Here is a 22,597-nt window from a genome sequence, read left to right on the forward strand (position 1 = left end):
ACATTTTTGTTCTACTCAAACCTTAAATTTATCCATTTTAATCGTGTTTATGAAAATAAATTCTTGTAATCGTTATTTATATTTGTGACTGATTAGTTTTGAAACCCGAATCATAGTTCGTTACAACCGAATTATAACCGAATTATTTTCACACTTAGCTACTTTAATTTAATGAACATTAGTGGATTATAATTGAAATGGAAAACTAAAGAAGCTAGCTACATACTACTAGCTAGGAGTCTAGGATTATTAGCTAGCTAGATTGTCATTATTTGTAAGCAACCAATTGCTAATCCCACCAAGAAAGAAAATTGATCTTGTCATATAAGTATAATGATTAATTCAAGTATATTATTATTGTGAAATATTGTGAAATATGTATGTACAGTATTAAAAATTTATTATTAGCCGTTATTCTACCCTTCCTTATTTCAAATATGTTGTTTGATCTATTTGTGTATGTGGTTGTTGCAATCTATATCACTTATCAATATTAAAGTATAGTACTTTTAGCGCTTTATCTCTTCTATTATTAATCCAAGATCAACTTACTTATAGTATTATTTATTCGAAGGAATTAATGATATAGTATTCTAAAATAATTATTTCTACACATGGCAGTGCAAAAATAATCATTAGTTCCATATATATAAAAAAGACAAAGAAAGAAACATATTATAATAAATTAATAAGTATCTGAATGTATTATGAGCTAGGTTCAGAGAATCGGACTGGTCATCGAATCGCTTTAGTCATTGGTTCACTAGTTTATTTGTTCAACCGGTCCAACCGTGGTCTAACCGAAAAAACCATTTTAAAATAAAATAATATATAAATTTTAAATATATATCCTAAAATATAATTATAGCTTTTGATAAAGATCTTCCTACCAATCCAGTTCCTTTGGTATAGCTTTGTGGTATAATTATAGCTTTGTGGTATAATTATACCAATTCAAAATTAGACTGCATATACTATATTCAAGGAGAAATCTTATGCTTGTACAACTTAACAGCACATAATCCACCTGACATAAAGCTAAGCAAGGACTCAAGAATTGTTTACTCTGGACAAAAGGGGATCATAAACAACTGATTTTGTGGAAGTTCAATGAATAAACAAACAAACTACAATAATATTTTAATGCAATGCCATAAACAAACCAATGACGAAGGGTTCCTCTCTTCAAGCTTGTGGGGGACTAGAATCAATCAACAGAGTAGCTGTTGAGATAATCTTCCTTCTTAATTCTTATATACGTCAAATAATTTCCTACAAAATGAAAACTGAGCACAAAATAGGGCCTTAAAACAAAAACAAAACAACACTCACAGAGCCAGAAATAAGAACATTCACACAACCAGAAATCAAGAACAATCAGCACAATATACTAAAAAGAGCCAAAAATCAAGAACAATCAGCAACTAAAATTAAAATACAGTAACAAATAATCACCCTAAATACTAAAATCGATAAATCTATCAAAAAAAATTCAAAAACAGTTGATTCAAGTTAAAAAATACTAAAACAGCAGCAGCAAGTACCAAACAGCAACAAGTAATCCCTAATCACACTAAACCTGAAATTTCAACAGCAAGAAGTAATCCCTAATCACACTAAACTTGAAATTTCAACAAACATTACAAACAGCAACAAATAATCCCTAATCCCTAAACAAAATTTCCAATAATGATTTCATTTTCATTTTTAGCAGCAGCAAGAAAATGTTAACCAAAATTTCAGAAATCAAAGAAAGAGCGGCAGCACAAAATCAGCCAAAATTATCAATTTCACAATTTCACGTTAAAAATCAACAAACAGAGGCTCTAGGGAGAGAAGACGGAGACACTAACCTTCGATGGAGGCACAGACGGTGACCAGGGAGACGACGGCTACCGGGGAGACGACGGCGAGCGGCGATACGGCATCAAGTTGCTTCAAGCCAACAAAACAGAGAAGCCACGGAGGTCGGACGGATGACGGGAAAGCAGGACGCCGAGCTACAAGAGAGGGCCAGGCCACGGACGGCGCCGACAGCACGGATGGCAGCAGCACTGCGGAAGAACCATTGCAAAATACAGAGAAAGCCTAGGGTTTTGGTTTGGTGAGTTAAGATGAAGAGCCGAAGAGGACCTGTCGACTTACTGGGTTCCGGACACGGGGAAGAGGAAGAAGCGGCGGTGCTGAGGAATTGGAGACGGTGGCGGTGCTGAGGAACTGGAAACGGTGGCGATGATGGAGGGCTAGGGTTCCTTTGCTTCAGAGTTCTCCAGGGAGTGAGTAGTGAAATGAAATGAATGAATAATTGGGGGAAGGGGGGGGTTGGGTGGAGACGTGGAATGGATCCGTTTCTTTCATTTTTTTAATTAAAAGACGGGGTCGTTTTTTCTGAACCGGCCGGTTACCGGTTGGTATGCGAAATTGTTACTCAGGTTGTGAATTATTACATATCTTCACAACTTCGCATAACTAACCAGCAAGTGCACTGGGTCGTCCAAGTAATACCTTACGTGAGTAAGGGTCGAATCCCACGGAGATTGTTGGTATGAAGCAAGCTATGGTCACCTTGTAAATCTCAGTCAGGCGGATATAAAATAGTTATGGAGTTTTCGAAATTAATACTAAAATAAGGATAGAAATACTTATGTAAATCATTGGTGAGAATTTCAGATAAGTGTATGGAGATGCATTCATTCCTCTGAACCTCTGCTTTCCTGCTGTCTTCATCCAATCCGTCTTACTCCTTTCTATGGCTGGCTTTATGTAAGGATGTCACTGGTGCCAATGGCTACTTTCAATCCTCTCGGGAAAATGGTCCAAATGCTCTGTCACAGCACGGCTAATCATCTGGAGGCATCACCCTTGTCGATGGTTGCATCCTATTCCTCTCTGTGAAAATGGTCCGATGCGCTGTCACTGCATGGCTAATCATCTTGGAGGTTCTCGATCATACTGGAATAGAATTTACTATCCTTTTGCGTCTGTCACTACACCCAGCACTCGCGAGTTTGGAGTTCGTCACAGTCATTCAATCCCAGAGTCCTACTCGGAATACCACGGACAAGGTTTAGACTTTCCGGACTCTCATGAATGTCGCCATCAATCTAGCTTATACCACGAAGATTCTGATTAAGAGATCTAAGAGATACTCATTCAATCTAATGTAGAACGGAAGTGGTTGTCAGGCACGCGTTCATAGGGAATGATGATGATTGTCACGTTTATCACATTCAGGTTGAAGTGCGAATGAATATCTTAGAAGCGAAATAAGATGAATTGAATAGAAAACAATAGTACTTTGCATTAATCTTTGAGGAACAGCAGAGCTCCACACCTTAATCTATGGAGTGCAGAAACTCTACCGTTGAAAATACATAAGTGATAATGGAGCTCATTGGTCTCGGCCCCAGAGGGGAACCAGAGTAACCAAGACTTGATCACAGGATCAAAAATACAATCCAGGATGTCTAATACAATAGTAAAAGGTTCTATTTATAATAAACTAGCTACTAGGGTTTACAGAAGTAAGTAATTGATGCATAAATCCACTTCCGGGGCCCACTTGGTGTGTGCTTGGGCTGAGCTTGAAGTCTACACGTGGAGAGGTCATTCTTGGAGTTGAACGCCAGCTTTTGTGCCAGTTTGGGCGTTGAACTCCACTTTGCAACTTGTTTCTGGCGCTGGACGCCAGAATTGGGCAGAGAGCTGGCGTTGGACGCCAGTTTGCGTCATCTAAACTTGGGCAAAGTATAGACTATTATATACTTCTAGAAAGCCCTAGATGTCTACTTTCCAATGCAATTAGAAGCGCACCATTTTGAGTTCTGTAGCTCCAGAAAATCCATTTTGAGTGCAGAGAGGTCAGAATCCAACAGCATCAGCAGTCCTTCTTCAACCTCTGCTTAGGCCCTCCTATCAACTAATGCTCAAAGCCTTGGGATCCTCTTTATTTGCCCTTGCCTTTTGGTTTTAAGGGTTATTGGCTTTTTGCTCTTGCCTCTTGGTTTTAAGAGCTTTTGGCTTTTTCTGCTTGCTTTTTCTCTTTCTTTCTATTTTTTTTTCGCCCCTTTTTTTTTCTCTGCAAGCTTTGTTCTTTGCTGCTTTTTCTTGCTTCAAGAATCATTTTTATGATTTTTCAGATTATCAAATAACATGTCTCCTTGTCATCATTCTTTCAAGAGCCAACATATTTAACATTCTTAAACAACAACTTCAAAAGACATATGCACTGTTTAAGCATACATTCAGAAAACAAGAAGCATTATCACCACATCAATATAACTAAACTAAGTTCAAGGATAAATTCGAAACTCATGTACTTCTTGTTATTTTAAATTAAAGCATTTTTCATTTAAGAGAGGTGATGGATTCTGACGAATGAATTCTTGACGGTTTAGAATTTCTCAAATAAAATCTCGTCGAAGTATAGTTTCTAAACCAAGCAATAATCCTTTCATACAAAAAGTTGTTTGTCACTAAAACAAACCCCTAAATTTATAAACCGAAGTATTCGAACCTCAGGTCGTTCTCCCTAGGAATTGTAATGAAGTGGTTTGTTATTGGTTGTGAGTTATTTTGGGGTTTTAAGATTTTGTACAAGAAATATAAATGGCAAAGAAAATAAACTAACAACTAACAAAGCTCTTGGCAAGATATGAGAACTAGAAATCCTATCCTAGTTATCCTCCTCAATTGTGATGAGAATTGTTCATTGCTTCCACTTAGTCAACCTCTAACCATAGAGGAGAGTCAAGTGGATGAATCAATTTGATTCCTCAAGTCCTAATTAACTCCTAAAGGAAAGACTAGCTTTAGAGGCATTCAAATCAATTAGCAATCTCTAATTATCAATCAACAAAGGAATTAGATAACTCAAGAGTCACTAATCACTCTACCTAGGCCAAGAGGAACAAAATCTATACAAAAATCCAACCAAGCATTTCATCAAACACTCGGAAGGCACAAAAGAAAAGTATAGAAAATCACAACAAGAATGAATTCTAACTACAATTGAATACAAAGAATTAACAACAACAATCAAGGAAATCACAATTATCATGAATTACCTCAAATTGCATTATTGAAAGGGAATAAAAGAAACAACAATCTATCTAAAACAAAGTGAAGAATTACAAGAATTAAAGTACATAACTAGAGAGAGGAAGAGGAGAAGATTAAGAATTGGCAAAGGAGAATTGAATTAAGGCATGAATTAAACCTAGATCTAAGAAGAGAGATTAACCCTAACCTAATCCTAATCCTAGAGAGAAGTGAGAGCTTCTCTCTCTAAAACTACTCTAAACTAAAGCTATGACTAACTTCTAATCTAATTGTCTCCCCCTTTTAATCCTTGATCCTTTTATTCCTTTCTATCAGCAATTGGCGCCAAAAAATGGGTTCAGAAACCCCTCAAAATCGCCAGGCACGTGTTGCCTTAATGAAGTCATGTGCAGGCATCGACGCATGCGTGCACGGTACGCGTGCGCGCACGGTACGCGTGCGCGTACATGGCTGATTCCGCAATGTGCGCGCGAGCGCCTTGTGCGCGTGCGCGTGCTTGGCCGTGATCAATTCTTTGGCTTTTTGTGCTTCTCTCCACTTGCATGCTTCCTTCCTTGCTTTCTTTGATCCATGCCTGGCCTATTTCAATCCTGGAATTACTAGCAAACACATCAAGGCCTCTTATGGAATCAAGGAGAAATCAAAATTCATCAAAATAAGGCCTAAAAAACATGTTTTTACACTTAAGCACAAATACGAGAGAGATAACAAAACCATGCTAATTCATAGGTTAAATGCGAGAAAAGGTCATCAAAATACTCTAAATTCAATACAAGATAAACCCTAAAAATGGGGTTTATCAACCTCCCCACACTTAAACCTTAGCATGTCCTCATGCTAAAATAAGAAGGAACTAAGGGGTATGACATTTATTAAATGCAACTAAACTATATGAGTCCTATCTATATGCAAATACCTAAAGCAAATGGAAATGCTTAGTTCAAACAAATCAATTCCTAAGAGACATGTATAAGCACAATAGCTAGGCAATAGGAATTAAGCCCAAACCACAATTGTATTGAATTATCAAAGAAGAGTCCAAGCTTGCAAGAATATAAATAATATGGGTGAACACATGTACGTGAACTTTTGAACCCTCACCGGATGTGTATCCGCTCTATTCACTCAAGTATTTAAGGGTTAATTCACTCAATTCTCTTCTAATCAAGCTTTCTAAAATTTGATTTTCTTCTAACAATCAACACTTATTCAATGTATGCATAAATTCATCATGAGGTCTTTCATTTAGGTTGTAATGGGGTTAGGGTCAAGGTAGGATCATTTATGGTTAAGTGGGCTAGAGTTTAGATCTTTGATTAGTATAGACTTTCCCACCTAACTATATAATAATCTATACAAATTCAAAACACTTATGCATTGATTCCCTTTTGTTGAACTTCACCTTGGGGCGTTTTGTCCCCTTTTATTATTTTTTTCTTCTCTTTTTTTTTATATTCCCCTTTTTTTTTCATTTTATTTTTCTCTTCTTTTTTTTTTTCTTTTTTTCTTTTCTTTTTTATACTTTGTACAAGGACATCAATTGCATAAGGTCTTATACATTCAATCAATACATGAGTATGTTCCCAATTCCTAAATATGAAAGTGTACTACCCCTTTTTATCCCATCCAATGTTCCCAAGCCTCACCAACCTTGAGTAATAAACACTCTTACTAGCCTAGGCTAATCAAAGATCCAAACAAGGACTTTTCATTGGTTTTCCGCCTTAGGCTTGTAATGTGCTAAAATGAGAATAAGTTGGTTAAGCATAAGCTCAAAATTGGCTAACAATGGAGAGTAAAAAGGTAGGCTAATTGGGTAAGTGGGCTAATGAAATAATGGCCTCAATCATACAAATGCATGAATACAAGAAATAAATGGACATATAGAATCAAGCAAATCAAGGATCACAATCATAGAAAGAGAACAATTGCACGCAAGAATGGAAAATAAGTGGTTATAAAATGTAACCACATCAATAGGCTCAAGTCTCACAAGCTTGTGTTCTTAATTCAATACATGCTTCACAAAGTATGAAATTCAAGCAAGTTGCACCAAAAGTTTCCTTCAATCAATTGGGTTGGTGCCCTATGTCCTATAATTAAAATTCTTGGAAAATCTCAATATTTGACTAAGCATTGTTGTGATTGAAAAATGCAAAAATTTTCCTTAGTTTACCCTTTTCTTTTTCACTTAAAACCAATTTCCTATGCAAAAAGGGTGACTAAGTTTTCACTTAAAACATGATTTCTAATCACAACCACAAACTAAAAAGAAAGATATACAAAAGAAGATATGCAAAAATGTATAAAGAAAAAATCTAACTAAAAATATGGAATCTATCATCTAAAACATCTAAAGATATCCAAAAGCATCAAAATATCTAAAATCCAAAATAAGCAGTAAGGGTATCCCAAAACGAGCCAAAATAGCAAGAGTATCCAAAATGAACTCAAGGTGCATCAAATATATACAAGAGATATGCAAAGTAAGGTAACTAAGAAAGTGGCCAAAATGTTCACCGGTCCTCTAATGATGCTACCGGTGACCTCCCCACACTTAAGACCAAGCATCATCCTCGATGCTAAACCGGAGGATCAGTGGAAGGTACAACGGTAGCTGCTGAATCTGTCTGAGGCTGTGGAGCCGGCTCCTCATGGGTCTGTGGAGTCTCTGTAGTGTCAGGAGCAGCTGGAGGTGCATCCTACTGAATCGGCTCATCTGCATCCTCCTCCTGATGATCCTGCTCATCGGAGGCCGGAGAGTCTGGAAGCGGAGGCAACTCAGCGCCAAGGGAGATGAGTGCCTGATCCATCCGATCCAGTCGGCGTCTGACATGGAGCCTTTCGCGCTCCAAAAACCGAAATAGACGCTGGACCAGTAGGTAAGTGGGCTCAGGTGCTGAAGGAGGGGCTGTCGAAGAAGATGGTCCAGCCGTCCCTACTACTGCTCTGGCCCTAGAACGGCGTCTAGGTGGGGGTTTCTCGTGCACCCAACCACCCCAAGGAATAGTAACCTCCTTGTCAACGTCATCTGGGGGTGGTGGTATCACATCATCATCCAACCAGGGGACCTCAGCTAGGGCGGCCATGCTGGTAACCAAGGTGGGGAATGGAAGCAGGCCACGAATATGTGCTCGCCACATACTCTGCCGGATCAATCGAGGAAAATAAACGTCCTTCCCCTCCATAACGCACCCAATCAGAAGGAGCATCTCCATAGGGATCTCAGAGAAGTAGGTGGTGGGTAAGACATAATGGGCAAATATCATCTGCCAAGTCTTGGCCTCTCTAGTCAGCTGAGCAAAGGGCATCCCTTTAGGCTTAGTGTTGTTTGCATCCATGACCCAAGTAGCATCTGGTAGACCGATCACGCGCCTAAGCGCCTCATAGTCAAAGGTCATGCTGTGAATGGCTAACTCAGCCTGCTGATGAGCGCAGGTCCCATCAGGAAGATGTCGGCACTGCAATGCCTCCTCTATAGCAGTCTCAGTAATCATAACCTCTCTACCCCTCAACTGAACTGAATCCAAAGTGGGACGAAAGAAGTTGCAATAAAATTCCTTCACCCAAGAGATGTTGATATCCCCCAAATCTCTGTCAACAAAATCCATACCCAACTCTAGGATCCAACTCGTAATGGGGCGTCGTACATCATTGGGAAGGACAAGCTTCTTCTCTGTATTCAGCTTCGTCGTCCGGTACTTAGAAAGGCGAAGCTCACAGTAGAGATTGGGAAACTTGGTTGGGTTGGTAGGGGGTAGCAACTGATTTTCCTTTTCTTCTTCATTCAAAGGATTCTTACCAAGATTCTTGTAGGTGGAGGGAATAGAGGGAGTAGAACGTTTTCTTTTCTTGGAGGAGGTGGCAATATCTTTTTCTTTATCCGACATCCTGAAAAAGAGAATAGAATATAGGCAATTAAGCACTTAGCACGAAGCAAGCAAAACATGTTCAGGATGTAAAATAGATGGCAAGCAAACATGATGTGAATTGAACTTAAAACATGGACAGCAAGTAAGAACAGAAAACATAGCCATAAACCAAGAATTCAATGTTTCAAACAATATGCACAATTCTTAAGGAATAGGCATGTTCATCATCATGACTCAAAAGAATGGTTAAAAGTGAGAATGCAAGTGAAAGTGAAGTTGGTAAGTAAAGAAGTCAGTGAGTTAGAAAAGTGGAGTTAGAAATTAGTAGTATGATGAAAGATGAACCTATCAAGCATACGAATCATGTTCACAATCATGAGGGTATATAGAGTGTTGGGCAATTCTTGATTCCATTAGGCCAATGCCGAACCCAGGAACGAATAGAAACGGAAATTAGCCCAATATGAACTTGGTGCACAGTAAGCAAGGGTTTAGAAAATGTATATGCCAAGTTCAATTTGTCAATAGAAATTAGAAGGGAAAATGGTTCCTTGAAAGTTGGGCAGCATTCCGACTTAAAATTGGACGTTCCCGGATGGCAACATGGCACAAACGGCATGATCACAACATCAGTTAAGCACAACGGCAATGAGATAGCATTTAGCAACACAAATTACAGAAAAGGAGCAGAAAAGAGCCGACCAAAATCAAACATACAGCACCCAAGGAACAAACAGCAGATTATGCACAAACAGAGCACTTATCAGGCCTAGAATCCTCTATCCAGTCCTAGCTACCTAACCGCAATTATTTCTATCTATCCTAACATACACAAATTCAGTCCTTAACTAATTAACAGCATACTAACAGAAATGAGAAATTAACAGAGAGTAGGGTTAGGCAGGAACCTGGAGCAGAGCGGAAATGGAAGTAAGGCAGAGGAGTAAGGGGCAGGGACGTGACTGAGCAAGGCGAGGCAGAGCAGGGCGCCGCCGCAGAGGGTGGCGGATACGGCGGAAGGGGTGACTGGAAGTGAGGGGGCCTCACGGCGGTGTTAAGTGGGAAATTAAAGTCTAGAGATAGAAATTTTACCCACTTAAATGTTGTATTGGATGGTAAGTTGGGAAGGGATACCTCCCCACACTTAGACAATGCAAGGTCTACTTCCTTGTACTCTTCTTTGTGTATTTCCACCTCTTGACAAATTTCTTTAATTTCAACCATTTCCCTTTTACTTGGCTTGGTGTTGTCTTCAAGAACTTCGGTTTCTTGCCCAATGGGAGGTGATTCAATTTTGGATAGAAATTCATTGATGACTAAATCCATCTCTTGATCAACCTCTTCATAGTCTTCAATCTCAATATACACCGTGCCAACGTTTTTCTCTTGGTAGCTCTCTTTCGATTCACTCTCTTTCTCATTGCTCATCAAGGGTATGGGAGGTTGTGCACACTCTTCTATAATTTCAACTCCATGTCCAATGGAAGAGGATTCCATTATAGAGAGAAATTCATTCATGATTGAATCCATCTCTTGATAAACCTCTTCCAAGTCTCCAACGACGGTATGCCTTAGAGGTTGCGCACCCTCTTCAACATCAATATCAAGCTCCTTGGAAGAGTGTTCCATGGTGCTACATTCCCTTGGACTTTTAACATCTCCTAAATCTTCAACCACTTCTTCCTTTTCTTCAATGATTATAGCTTCCTCTAGTTGCTCCAATACAAAATGGCATTTCTCATCCCCCACCAGAATTTCCAATCTCTCCTTCATGCTTTGCTCTTCTTTTGCGGTTCCACATGTGGCTACGGAAGCACCTCGAGTATTCAAACATTGGTGGGCTAAAGTGTGCACTACCTTGGTCAAATTAGTCACAAACTCAAGTGTATCCTGCTTCATAGCTTCTTGTCCTTGAAGTAACAAAGTGAGAGGATCGTCTATTGGGGCTTGGGGTGGGTAGGAAGGTTCATCATTTTGGAGAGAGGGTTCATGGTAGGAAGGTGATTCTTCTTGGTAAAGGTTTGGAGATGGTGAGTATTGAGGTGGTTCTTGGGAGTAATCTTGATATGGTTGTGGTGATTCTAGAGGTTCTTGCTCATAATGGCCATAAAAATATGGTATGGATGATTGGTTATATGATGGATATGGATCATAGGGTGGTGTTTGGTAATGAAAGGCTTGTGAGAATGGTTGAGGTTCATGTTGAGGATGAGATTCATAGGCATATGATGGTGGTTGTTGAGTATCACGAAAAGAATCATCATAGCCGTTAAATTGGTATGCATTAGGATGGAAATTATACCTATAAGTATCCGGAGGTTGTTGCCAATAGGAGTGATCAATTCCTTGAGGCTCTTCCCATCTTTGTTGGTTCCATCCATGGTACATGTTGCCATTAAAGTCCACATTTCCTACAACACACTTAGAACCAAACTCAAAGCCAAAGTGAGAATTCATAATGAGAGAACAAAATAAAACTAACAAAAATTAAGAAACAAACAAAAGATAAACCTATTCACAATATTCACATATGTACAATAACCAATAACACAACACCATTGCAAGTCCCCGGCAACGGCGCCATTTTGACGAATAAATTCTTGACGGTTTAGAATTTCTCAAATAAAATCTCGTCGAAGTATAGTTTCTAAACCAAGCAATAATCCTTTCATACAAAAAGTTGTTTGTCACTAAAACAAACCCCTAAATTTATAAATCGAAGTATTCGAACCTCGGGTCGTTCTCCCTAGGAATTGAAATGAAGTGGTTTGTTATTGGTTGTCAGTTATTTTGGGGTTTTAAGATTTTGTACAAGAAATATAAATGGCAAAGAAAATAAACTAACAACTAACAAAGCTCTTGGCAAGATATGAGAACTAGAAATCCTATCCTAGTTATCCTCCTCAATTGTGATGAGAATTGTTCATTGCTCCCACTTAGTCAACCTCTAACCATAGAGGAGAGTCAAGTGGATGAATCAATTTGATTCCTCAAGTCCTAATTAACTCCTAAAGGAAAGACTAGCTTTAGAGGCATTCAAATCAATTAGCAATCTCTAATTATCAATCAACAAAGGAATTAGATAACTCAAGAGTCACTAATCACTCTACCTAGGCCAAGAGGAACAAAATCTATACAAAAATCCAACCAAGCATTTCATCAAACACTCGGAAGGCACAAAAGAAAAGTATAGCAAATCACAAGAATGAATTCTAACTACAATTGAATACAAAGAATTAACAACAACAATCAAGGAAATCACAATTATCATGAATTACCTCAAATTGCATTATTGAAAGGGAATAAAAGAAACAACAATCTATCCAAAACAAAGTGAAGAATTATAAGAATTAAAGTACATAACTAGAGAGAGGAAGAGGAGAAGATTAAGAATTGGCAAAGGAGAATTGAATTAAGGCATGAATTAAACCTAGATCTAAGAAGAGAGATTAACCCTAACCTAATCCTAATCCTAGAGAGAAGTGAGAATTCTTGACGGTTTAGAATTTCTCAAATAAAATCTCATCGAAGTATAGTTTCTAAACCAAGCAATAATCCTTTCATACAAAAAGTTGTTTGTCACTAAAACAAATCCCTAAATTTATAAACCGAAGTATTCGAACCTCGGGTCGTTCTCCCTAGGAATTGTAATGAAGTGGTTTGTTATTGGTTGTGAGTTATTTTGGGGTTTTAAGATTTTGTACAAGAAATATAAATGGCAAAGAAAATAAACTAACAACTAACAAAGCTCTTGGCAAGATATGAGAACTAGAAATCCTATCCTAGTTATCCTCCTCAATTGTGATGAGAATTGTTCATTGCTCCCACTTAGTCAACCTCTAACCATAGAGGAGAGTCAAGTGGATGAATCAATTTGATTCCTCAAGTCCTAATTAACTCCTAAAGGAAAGACTAGCTTTAGAGGCATTCAAATCAATTAGCAATCTCTAATTATCAATCAACAAAGGAATTAGATAACTCAAGAGTCGCTAATCACTCTACCTAGGCCAAGAGGAACAAAATCTATACAAAAATCCAATCAAGCATTTCATCAAACACTCGGAAGGCACAAAAGAAAAGTATAGAAAATCACAACAAGAATGAATTCTAACTACAATTGAATACAAAGAATTAACAACAACAATCAAGTAAATCACAATTATCATGAATTACCTCAAATTGCATTATTGAAAGGGAATAAAAGAAACAACAATCTATCTAAAACAAAGTGAAGAATTACAAGAATTAAAGTACGTAACTAGAGAAAGGAAGAGGAGAAGATTAAGAATTGGCAAAGGAGAATCGAATTAAGGCATGAATTAAACCTAGATCTAAGAAGAGAGATTAACCCTAACCTAATCCTAATCCTAGAGAGAAGTGAGAGCTTCTCTCTCTAAAACAACTCTAAACTAAAGCTATGACTAACTTCCAATCTAATTGTCTCCCCCTTTTAATCCGTGATCCTTTTATTCCTTTCTATCAGTAATTGGCGCCAAAAAATGGGTTCAGAAACCCCTCAAAATCGCCAGGCACGTGTTGCCTTAATGAAGTCATGTGCAGACATCGACGCGTGCGTGCACGGTACGCATGCGCGTACCTGGCTGATTCCACAATGTGCGCGCGAGCGCCTTGTGCGCGTGCGCGTGCTTGGCCGTGATCAATTCTTTGGCTTTTTGTGCTTCTCTCCACTTGCATGCTTCCTTCCTTGCTTCCTTTGATCCATGCCTGGCCTATTTCAATCCTGGAATTACTAGCAAACACATCAAGGCCTCTTATGGAATCAAGGAGAAATCAAAATTCATCAAAATAAGGCCTAAAAAGCATGTTTTTACACTTAAGCACAAATACATGAGAGATAACAAAACCATGCTAATTCATAGGTTAAATGCGAGAAAAGGTCATCAAAATACTCTAAATTCAATACAAGATAAACCCTAAAAATGGGGTTTATCAGATTCATAGGACATTCATAACTTTAAGACATAGTTACTAAATACTAATGATCATGTAATGAAGACACAAACATAGATAAGCACTTAACATAGAGAAAACGAAAAACAGAGAAAGTAAGAACAAGGAATGAGTCCACCTTAGTGATGGTGGTGTTTCTTTCTTGAGGAACCAATGATGTCCTTGAGCTCTTCTATGTCTCTTCCTTGTCTTTGTTGCTCCTCCCTCATTGCTTTTTGATCTTCTCTTATTTCATGAAGGATGATGGAGTGCTCTTGATGTTCCACCCTTAGTTGTCCCATGTTGGAATTTAATTCTCCTAGGGAGGTGTTGATTTGCTCCCAATAGTTGTGTGGAGGAAGATGTATCCCCTGAGGTATCTCAGGGATCTCTTGATTTGTAGTCAAATGTTCTACCACTGAGCTATAGACCCTTTGAGATGAATCTTTCCATCTCCCATGACTCGGAGGTGGAAGCTTTTGTCTTCTCTTTCCTCGGAGGTGGAAGCTTTTGTCTTCTCTTTCCCTTTTCTAGAGGTTTCTCCGGTCTTAGGTGGCATCAATGGTAATGGAAAAACAAAAAGCTTATGCTTTTACCACACCAAACTTAGAATGTTGCTCGCCCTCGAGCAAAAGAAGGAAGAATAGAAGAAGAAGAAGAAGATATGGAGAAGATAGAGGGATGTGTTTATGGATGTGAGTGGTGAATGGAAAACAGAAGGGATGACCATGAATGGAGAGAGAGAGGGTGAGGTGGGTGGGGATCCTGTGAGATTCACAGATCCTGAGATGATCCTGTGGTGTCCACAGATCCTGAGGTGTCAAGGATTTACATCCCTGCACCCATTAGGCATGTAAAATGCCTTTGCACACAACTCTGGGCGTTCAGCGCCAGGTTGGTGCCCATTTTGGGTGTTCAACGCCCATTTGTTGCCCATTTCTGGCGTTGAACGCCAGAACCATGCTTGTTCTGGGCGTTCAGCGCCAGCTCTTCTCCAGGGTGCAATTCTGGCGTTCAGCGCCCAGATGCTGCCCATTTTGGGCGTTCACCGCCCAGATACTGCCCATTTTGGGCGTTCAGCGCCAGAACCATGCTCTGTTCTGGCGTTGAACGCCAGACAGATACTTCCTCCAGGGTGTGATTTTTCTTCTGCTGTTTTTGATTCTGTTTTCGATTTTTTGATTTATTTTGTGACTCCACATGATCATGAACCTACAAAGACATATAACTAATAAAAATATAATTAAGTAAAGATTGGGTTGCCTCCCAACAAGCGCTTCTTTAATGTCAATAGCTTGACAGTGGGCTCTCATGGAGCCTCACAGATGTGCAGAGCTTTGTTGAGACCTCCCAATCCCAAACTTAGAGTTTGAATATGGGGGTTTGATACCAAACTTAGAGTTTGGTTGTGGCCTCCCAACACCAAACTTAGAGTTTGACTGTGGGGGCTTTGGTTGACTCTACTTTGAAAGAAGCTTTTTCTGCTTCCTCTCCATGGATGCAGAGAGAGATCCTTGAGTTGTAAACACAAGGTTGTCCTTATTTAATTGAAGGATCAATTCTCCTCTGTCCACATCAATCACAGCTCTTGCTGTGGCTAGGAAAGGTCTTCCTAGGATGATGGATTCATCCTCTTCCTTTCCAGTATCCAGGACTATGAAATCAGCAGGGATGTAAAGGCCTTCAACCTTTACTATCACATCCTCTACTTGTCCATAAGCCTGTTTTCTTGAATTGTCTGCCATCTCTAATGAGATTTTAGCAGCTTGCACCCCATAGATTCCCAGTTTCTCTATTACAGAGAGGGGCATGAGGTTTATTCCTGAACCAAGGTCACACAGAGCCTTAAAGATCATAGTGGCTATGGTACAAGGTATTATGAACTTTCCAGTATCCTGTTTCTTCTGAGGCAATGTCAGTTGATCCAGATCACTTAGTTCATTGGTGAACAAGGGAGGTTCATCTTCCCAAGTCTCAATACCAAATAATTTGGCATTTAGCTTCATGATTGCACCAAGGAACTTGGCAGCTTGCTCTTCAGTAACATCCTCATTTTCTTTAGAAGAGGAATACTCATCAGAGCTCATGAATGGCATAAGGAGGTTCAATGGAATCTCTATGGTCTCTAGATGAGTCTCAGATTCCTTAGGTTCCTCAGAGGGAAGCTCCTTATTGATCACTGGACGTCGGACGTCGTCTTCCTCCTTGGGATTCACGTCCTTCTCCTCTCTTGTGGGTTCGGCCATGGTAATTAATTCAATGGCCTTGCACTCTCCTTTTGGATTCTCTTCTGTATTGCTTAGGAGAGTACTAGGGGGGATTTCAGTGATCCTTTTACTCAGCTGGCCCACTTGTGCTTCTAAATTTCTAATGGAAGACCTTGTTTCATTCATGAAACTTACAATAGCCTTGGACAGATCAGAGACTAAGTTTTCTAAATTAGAGGTATTTTGTTCAGAGTTCTCTGTCTGTTGCTGAGTGGATGATGGAAAAGGCTTGCTATTGCTAAACCTGTATCTTCCACCATTATTAAAGTCTTGTTGAGGCTTTTGTTGATCCTTCCATGAGAGATTTGGATGATTTCTCCATGATGGATTATAGGTGTTTCCATAAGGTTCACCTAAGTAGTTCACCTCTGCTATTGCAGGGTTTTCAGGATCATAGGCCTCTTCTTCAGAAGGTGCCTCTTGAGTACTATTGGATGCAGCTTGCATTCCATTCAGGCTCTGAGAAATCATATTGACTTGCTGAGTCAATATTTTATTCTGAGCCAATATGGTTGTTGGGTTCGGCTACCATTTCCTTTACTTTTCGAAATTTTCAATAAGGTTGTCTCTGGATTGTTGAAATTTAGCTTATCTTAGTTTTCTCTTCAGAGTCCTTTCAGGTTCTGGATCAGCTTCAACAAGAATGCTTTTTTCTTTGTCCCTGCTCATAAGAAAGAGAAGAGAAAAAGGAAAGAAGAGGAATCCTCTATGTCACAGTAAAGAGGTTCTTTATTGTTAGTAGAAGAAGAAAAGGAATAGGGGTGAAGAAGAATGAAGAATCCAAACACAAAGGTGATGATAGGAGCAGAGATGTGAGATGAAGAGAAGTGTTAGTAGATGAATACATACATAGAAGGGGATGAGAGGATGAGAGAATTTTCGAAAATAATTTTTGAAAAAGAGTTAGTGATTTTCGAAAATAGTTTTTGAAAAAGGTTAGTAGTTTTTCGAAAATTCAAATAAAAAAATAAAATAATTAGTCTAATTAAAAAGAAATTTTGAAAAAGAGGGAAGATTTTTTCGAAAATTAGAGAGAGAGAGTTAGTTAGGTAGTTTTGAAAAAGGTAAGAAACAAACAAAAAGTTAGTTAGTTAGTTGAAACAAATTTTGAAAAGATAAGAAGTTAGGAAGTTAGAAAAGATAATTTGCAATCACTTTTTTGAAAAAGGTAAGATAAGAAGATATTTTTGAAAAGATATGATAGAAATTAGTTTTTGAAAAAGATTTGATTTTTAAAATCTCAATTAATGACTTGATTCACAAGAAATCACAAGATATGATTCTAGAAGTTAAAGTTTGAATCTTTCTTAACAAGTAAGTAACAAACTTGAAATTTTTGAATCAAAACATTAATTGATGATGTTATTTTCGAAAATATGATGTAAAATTAAGAAAAAGATTTTTGAAAAATATTTTTGAAATTTTCGAAAATAACTAAAAAATAAAAAAAAGATTTGATTTTTGAAAAAGATTTTGAAAAAGATAAGATTTTTTTTTAAATTGAAAATTTGATTTGACTCATAAAAACAACTAGATTTTAAAAATTTTTGAAAAAGTCAAATCTAATTTTCGAAATTTTAAGAGAGAAAAAGGGAAAGATATTTTTTTGATTTTTTAATTTTTATGATGAGAGAGAAAAACAAGAAAAATGATGTAATGCATGAAAGTTATGGATCAAAACAATGAATGCATGCAAGAATGCTATGAATGTCAAGATGAACACCAAGAACACTATGAAGATCATGATGAACATCAAGAACACATTTTTGAAAAATTTTTAATGCAAAGAAAACATGCAAGACACCAAACTTAGAATTCTTTAATGCTTAGACATAAAGAATTCAAGAATGCATATGAAAAATAAGAAAAGACACAAAACATGCAAATGCAAAGATAAAATAAGAAGACTTACCAAGAACAACTTGAAGATCATGAAGAACACTATGAATGCATGAATTTTTTTGAAAAATGCAAGATGAACATGCAATTGACACCAAACTTATAACATGACTCAAGACTCAAACAAGAAACACAAAATATTTTTTTGATTTTTATACTTTTATGATTTTTTTTGTATTTTCTTTTAATTTTTTTGAAAATTATTTGAAAAAGAAAAATAAGGATTCCAAAATTTTTAATATGAATTCCAGGAATCTTATGCTCTTTAGTCTAAAGCTCCAATCAAAGGGTCAGGCATGGCTTAATAGCCAGCCAAGCTTTAGTATGTAACTCAGACATGACAAGCCTAACATGCCCTACAGAGGAATTAGATATGGCTTTACAGCCAGCCAGGCTTCAACATGCTTCATGAAACACTAGAATTCATTCTTAAAAATTCTGAAGAAAAAAAATATTTTTGAAAACATTTTTATTTAAATTTTTTTTTTTAGAAAAATTTTTGAAAACAAAAGGAAAATTTTTGAAATATTTTTGAAAACTTTTTGAAAACAAAATAAGAAGAAAATTACCTAATCTGAGCAACAGGATGAACCGTCAGTTGTTCAAACTCGAACAATCCCCGGCAACGGCGCCAAAAACTTGGTATGCAAAATTGTTACTCAGGTTGTGAATTATTACATATCTTCACAACTTCGCATAACTAACTAGCAAGTGCACTAGGTCGTCCAAGTAATACCTTACGTGAGTAAGGGTCGAATCCCACGGAGATTGTTGGTATGAAGCAAGCTATGGTCACCTTGTAAATCTCAGTCAGGCGGATATAAAATAGTTATGTAGTTTTCGAATAGGATGTCTAATACAATAGTAAAAGGTTCTATTTATAATAAACTAGCTACTAAGGTTTACAGAAGTAAGTAATTGATGCATAAATCCACTTCCGGGGCCCACTTGGTGTGTGCTTGGGCTGAGCTTGAAGTCTACACGTGGAGAGGTCATCCTTGGAGTTGAACGCCAGCTTTTGTGCCAGTTTGGGCGTTGAACTCCACTTTGCAACTTGTTTCTGGCGCTGGACGCCAGAATTGGGCAGAGAGCTGGCGTTGAACGCCAGTTTGCGTTATCTAAACTTGAGAAAAGTATGGACTATTATATATTGATGGAAAGCCCTGGATGTCTACTTTCTAATTCAATTGGAAGCGCGCCATTTTGAGTTCTATAGCTCCAGAAAATTCATTTTGAGTACAGGGAGGTTAGAATCCAACAGCATCAGCAGTCCTTCTTCAACCTCTGAATCTGATTTTTGCTCAAGTCCCTCAATTTCAGCCAGAAAACACCTGAAATCACAGAAAAATACACAAACTCATAGTAAAGTCCAGAAATATGAATTTAACATAAAAACTAATGAAAACATCCCTAAAAGTAACTAGATTCTACTAAAAACATACTAAAAACAATGCCAAAAAGCGTATAAATTATCCGCTCATCACCGGTCCGGTCCAACCAACCGGTTCTCGGCCGGTTTGGTGGTTTTTCAGCGGTTTTGTTTCGAACGGTTATAAATGAAGGATTGGACCGCTTACATTGCTGGTTCCCGGTTGAACCGGTTCGACTGGTCAGTCCGGTCCAATTTTCAGAACTTTGATTATGAGTCATCAAATAATTAATATATATATAAGTAGCCAGCACGGCAGCACTAAACAACAATTGAATACTAATTACGGTAATTCTAAATAGACAAAAAATATTAATAAAATCTCATTACACCTAGAAAGCATAAGCACAACTATTAGAAGAATGTATAAAATCTCATTAATATAGTGAAAAAGAAAAGATACAAATACGGAACTGATTTTCTTCCCAAAAACATTAAAGTTTATGGAGGTTGCTAACTATCACTATCTAACTCAGCGGTTGCTTTGGTACACATGTCGCCATCGTCCGAACCGATTGCTTCTTTGTCTATAACGTTGTTGTCAATGTCCTTTTGCCAAGGACATGTTGTCTTCTTATGTCCTTCCATTTGACAAACACTACAACGTTGCTGCTTCTTCTTCTTAGATGATTGTCCTGAGCCTCCAGTGGTTGGATGCACATACGGATTGCTACTTCTAGCTACACCTGAGTGAGGTTGATTATCTCCTTCGTCTGCAGCCTTGTAAGATGAGTACAATCCCATAATTAAATCACGTGTCTCTTCATATCTCTCTGGTACTTTAGCAGCAACAGCAGCCAGTTGTTTAGAAAATTCCACTAAAGCACTTTGACGACTAATAACAATAGCATCCCTAGTGAACCCACTTGGATCATTGAGTGCTGATTTAACCTTTTTTGTCCATCTATCCAATACCAATGACCGGAGAATCTCACGGATGTCTCTGTCAACCAGAACTTTCACAATATGTTCGCAGGGAATACCAAATGACTCCATTCGTAAACAGGTACACATGAAGATCAATTTTTCTTGACAAAAATCAACGGTCCACGTAAAATCGGGCCTCCCATGCTTACACACAATGTACTTTATGCAATCATCGGTATTATCTATGTTCAGAACCCGCATTGATCCAGCTCTGGAGAGAAATGGCCGAAAGAAAAGAAATATCTCATGAGTGTATAACTCAGCAGCATATCTCTCTAGCAGCTCTATACAAGTTTGCATGACGGCCACCCCACGTGTAGATTCATAATCAGCATTAAATTCGTTAAAGCGCATGTGTGCTACACACCTTTGAAAATTCTCTACAAAACTTGTCAAATCATACCGCGACCCCACATACCTTCCCACAACTGAGTGTAAACCTTCACATCTTGATGTAGTTCTAAAGCCAGCAAAGAATTTTCCTCTTAGATATGCAGTAGCCCACATATGCTTCTCTTCGTACATGTTGATCACCCACGGCTTATCCTCAATGCCAAATTCTTCAATAAGCTGAACCCACTTACGCTTAAACACGGGAATCTCGTAGTCTCCTGTCATGATTTTTCTAAATTTAGATGTAAACGATGGACTTCCAACATTGCTAGTTGCATTTCTAATAAGGTGCCAAGCACATAATCTATGTCTGACTTTGGGAAATACATCTCTCACTGCATTCCTAATTGCCATGGCCTCATCAGTTATGATTGAGGTCGGGGTCTTGCCCCTCATTGCAAACATGAGCTAACGCAGGAGCCAAATATATGTATCAGTAGTTTCGTCTGCAATTAACGCAGCAGCAAAAACAATTGTTTGGTTGTGGTAGTTAACCCCGCTGAATATTACTAATGGACAACTATACTTGTTCTTCTTGTACGTAGCATCAAAAGCAATAACATCCCCGAAGAGTCGGTAGTCTAGTTGGCTAATCCCATCAGACCAGAACAAATTACGTAACAAACCTCTTGAATCGTGACATGCCTTGAAATATAATTGTGGATCCTTCAACCGCATATCTTCCAACTTCTTCAACACTCGTGCTGCATCACCAGAAATTTGACGCCTTTGCCGAGCAGTCTCATTGTACATATCTCTGGGACCATAGCCAACAAATTCGTACCCGCCTGCTTGACTAGCTAGAAGACTAAAAATATGTGAGGTGCTAATCCCTGACTTTAGCATGTTCATCATTTGCATACTATCTGCCTCTGACATTTTTCTGTGGGCAAGCAACATAGCACTGAATTGTGTATCCAATAGATCATGGTTGTGTTCGTCAGAGAAATAAAAGATATGCCACCTTCCACTTTCTGGTACAAATTTAACATCCATTCGGGCTTCACATCCAGTTCTTGTTTCCAATCTAGGCTCCTTCTTCCTTTTTTCCATCGTGTAATATTTCTCCATCCTGAATCCTTGCCTATGGCATACAAACATTTATCTGTAAATCTCGCCACTACTATTCTTGAAGGTCTTGCTCTTCCTTGCACTAAAGCCCTTCGACTTTGAGTACTTCATATAAAAATCAAATGCAAGCTGCAAAGTAGAAAAGTGGTATTTGCCAATTTCCTCCGCAAAATTCTCACTAAATTTCAAAGATGTAATGTCTTGCACGGAGTCAACCGCATAAGCGGCTTCAACGATATAATCTGACATATCAGATTCAGAAAAAAACGCTCCCTCGGTAAATTCATCTCTGAAATCTTGTTCGAATTCATTCTGTTCATCCATCATATCTTGGTCACTTACTAGCTCTTCTTGTTGGTTAAAGTCATCGTCCTCCAGGTATTGCTCATTCATCTCAGTGTCCGTAAATATACCTGACATCTTAAAATGTCCAATGAAAAAAAAATCAATACACTCCATCTTATAACATTACATAAAATAGATAGATTCGTATATTGCTATCAGGGACGGATCCAGAGATTTTAATATTGAGGTGCTAATTTTTAGATAATTTTTTTTTAACCTATAAAAATAATAAACATATAGTTATTGGAGTTAGTTTTTTAATAGATTTATTAAGATACATATAATTATAACTTTTTCCAACAAATTTATTTTTAATATGATAATTACATAAATAAAATATAACTTTAACAATTGTACATTACAAATTTATAAAATACCATATA

General features: G+C 37.9%; 2 protein-coding genes and 1 long non-coding RNA gene across 3 annotated transcripts; all 3 read right to left on the bottom strand.

Annotated features, from left to right (window-relative positions):
• Positions 887 to 2,326, bottom strand: LOC107621970. Its single transcript, XR_001616013.2, has 2 exons — positions 1,854 to 2,326; positions 887 to 1,286 (listed from the first exon to the last, which is right to left on the bottom strand). It is a non-coding gene; the product is annotated as an uncharacterized LOC107621970 (long non-coding RNA).
• LOC107620963 (protein FAR1-RELATED SEQUENCE 5-like) lies at positions 19,932 to 21,194 on the bottom strand. The gene has a single exon (XM_016323035.1). The coding sequence runs from the start codon at positions 21,192 to 21,194 to the stop codon at positions 19,932 to 19,934; it is 1,263 nt and encodes a 420-aa protein (XP_016178521.1).
• On the bottom strand, positions 21,207 to 21,851 carry LOC107620962 (protein FAR1-RELATED SEQUENCE 5-like). Its single transcript, XM_016323034.1, has one exon. It carries the CDS (start codon positions 21,849 to 21,851, stop codon positions 21,207 to 21,209), a length of 645 nt encoding a protein of 214 aa, XP_016178520.1.

This window comes from Arachis ipaensis, chromosome B10 (assembly GCF_000816755.2).
Source record: "Arachis ipaensis cultivar K30076 chromosome B10, Araip1.1, whole genome shotgun sequence".
Lineage (NCBI taxonomy): Eukaryota > Viridiplantae > Streptophyta > Magnoliopsida > Fabales > Fabaceae > Arachis > Arachis ipaensis.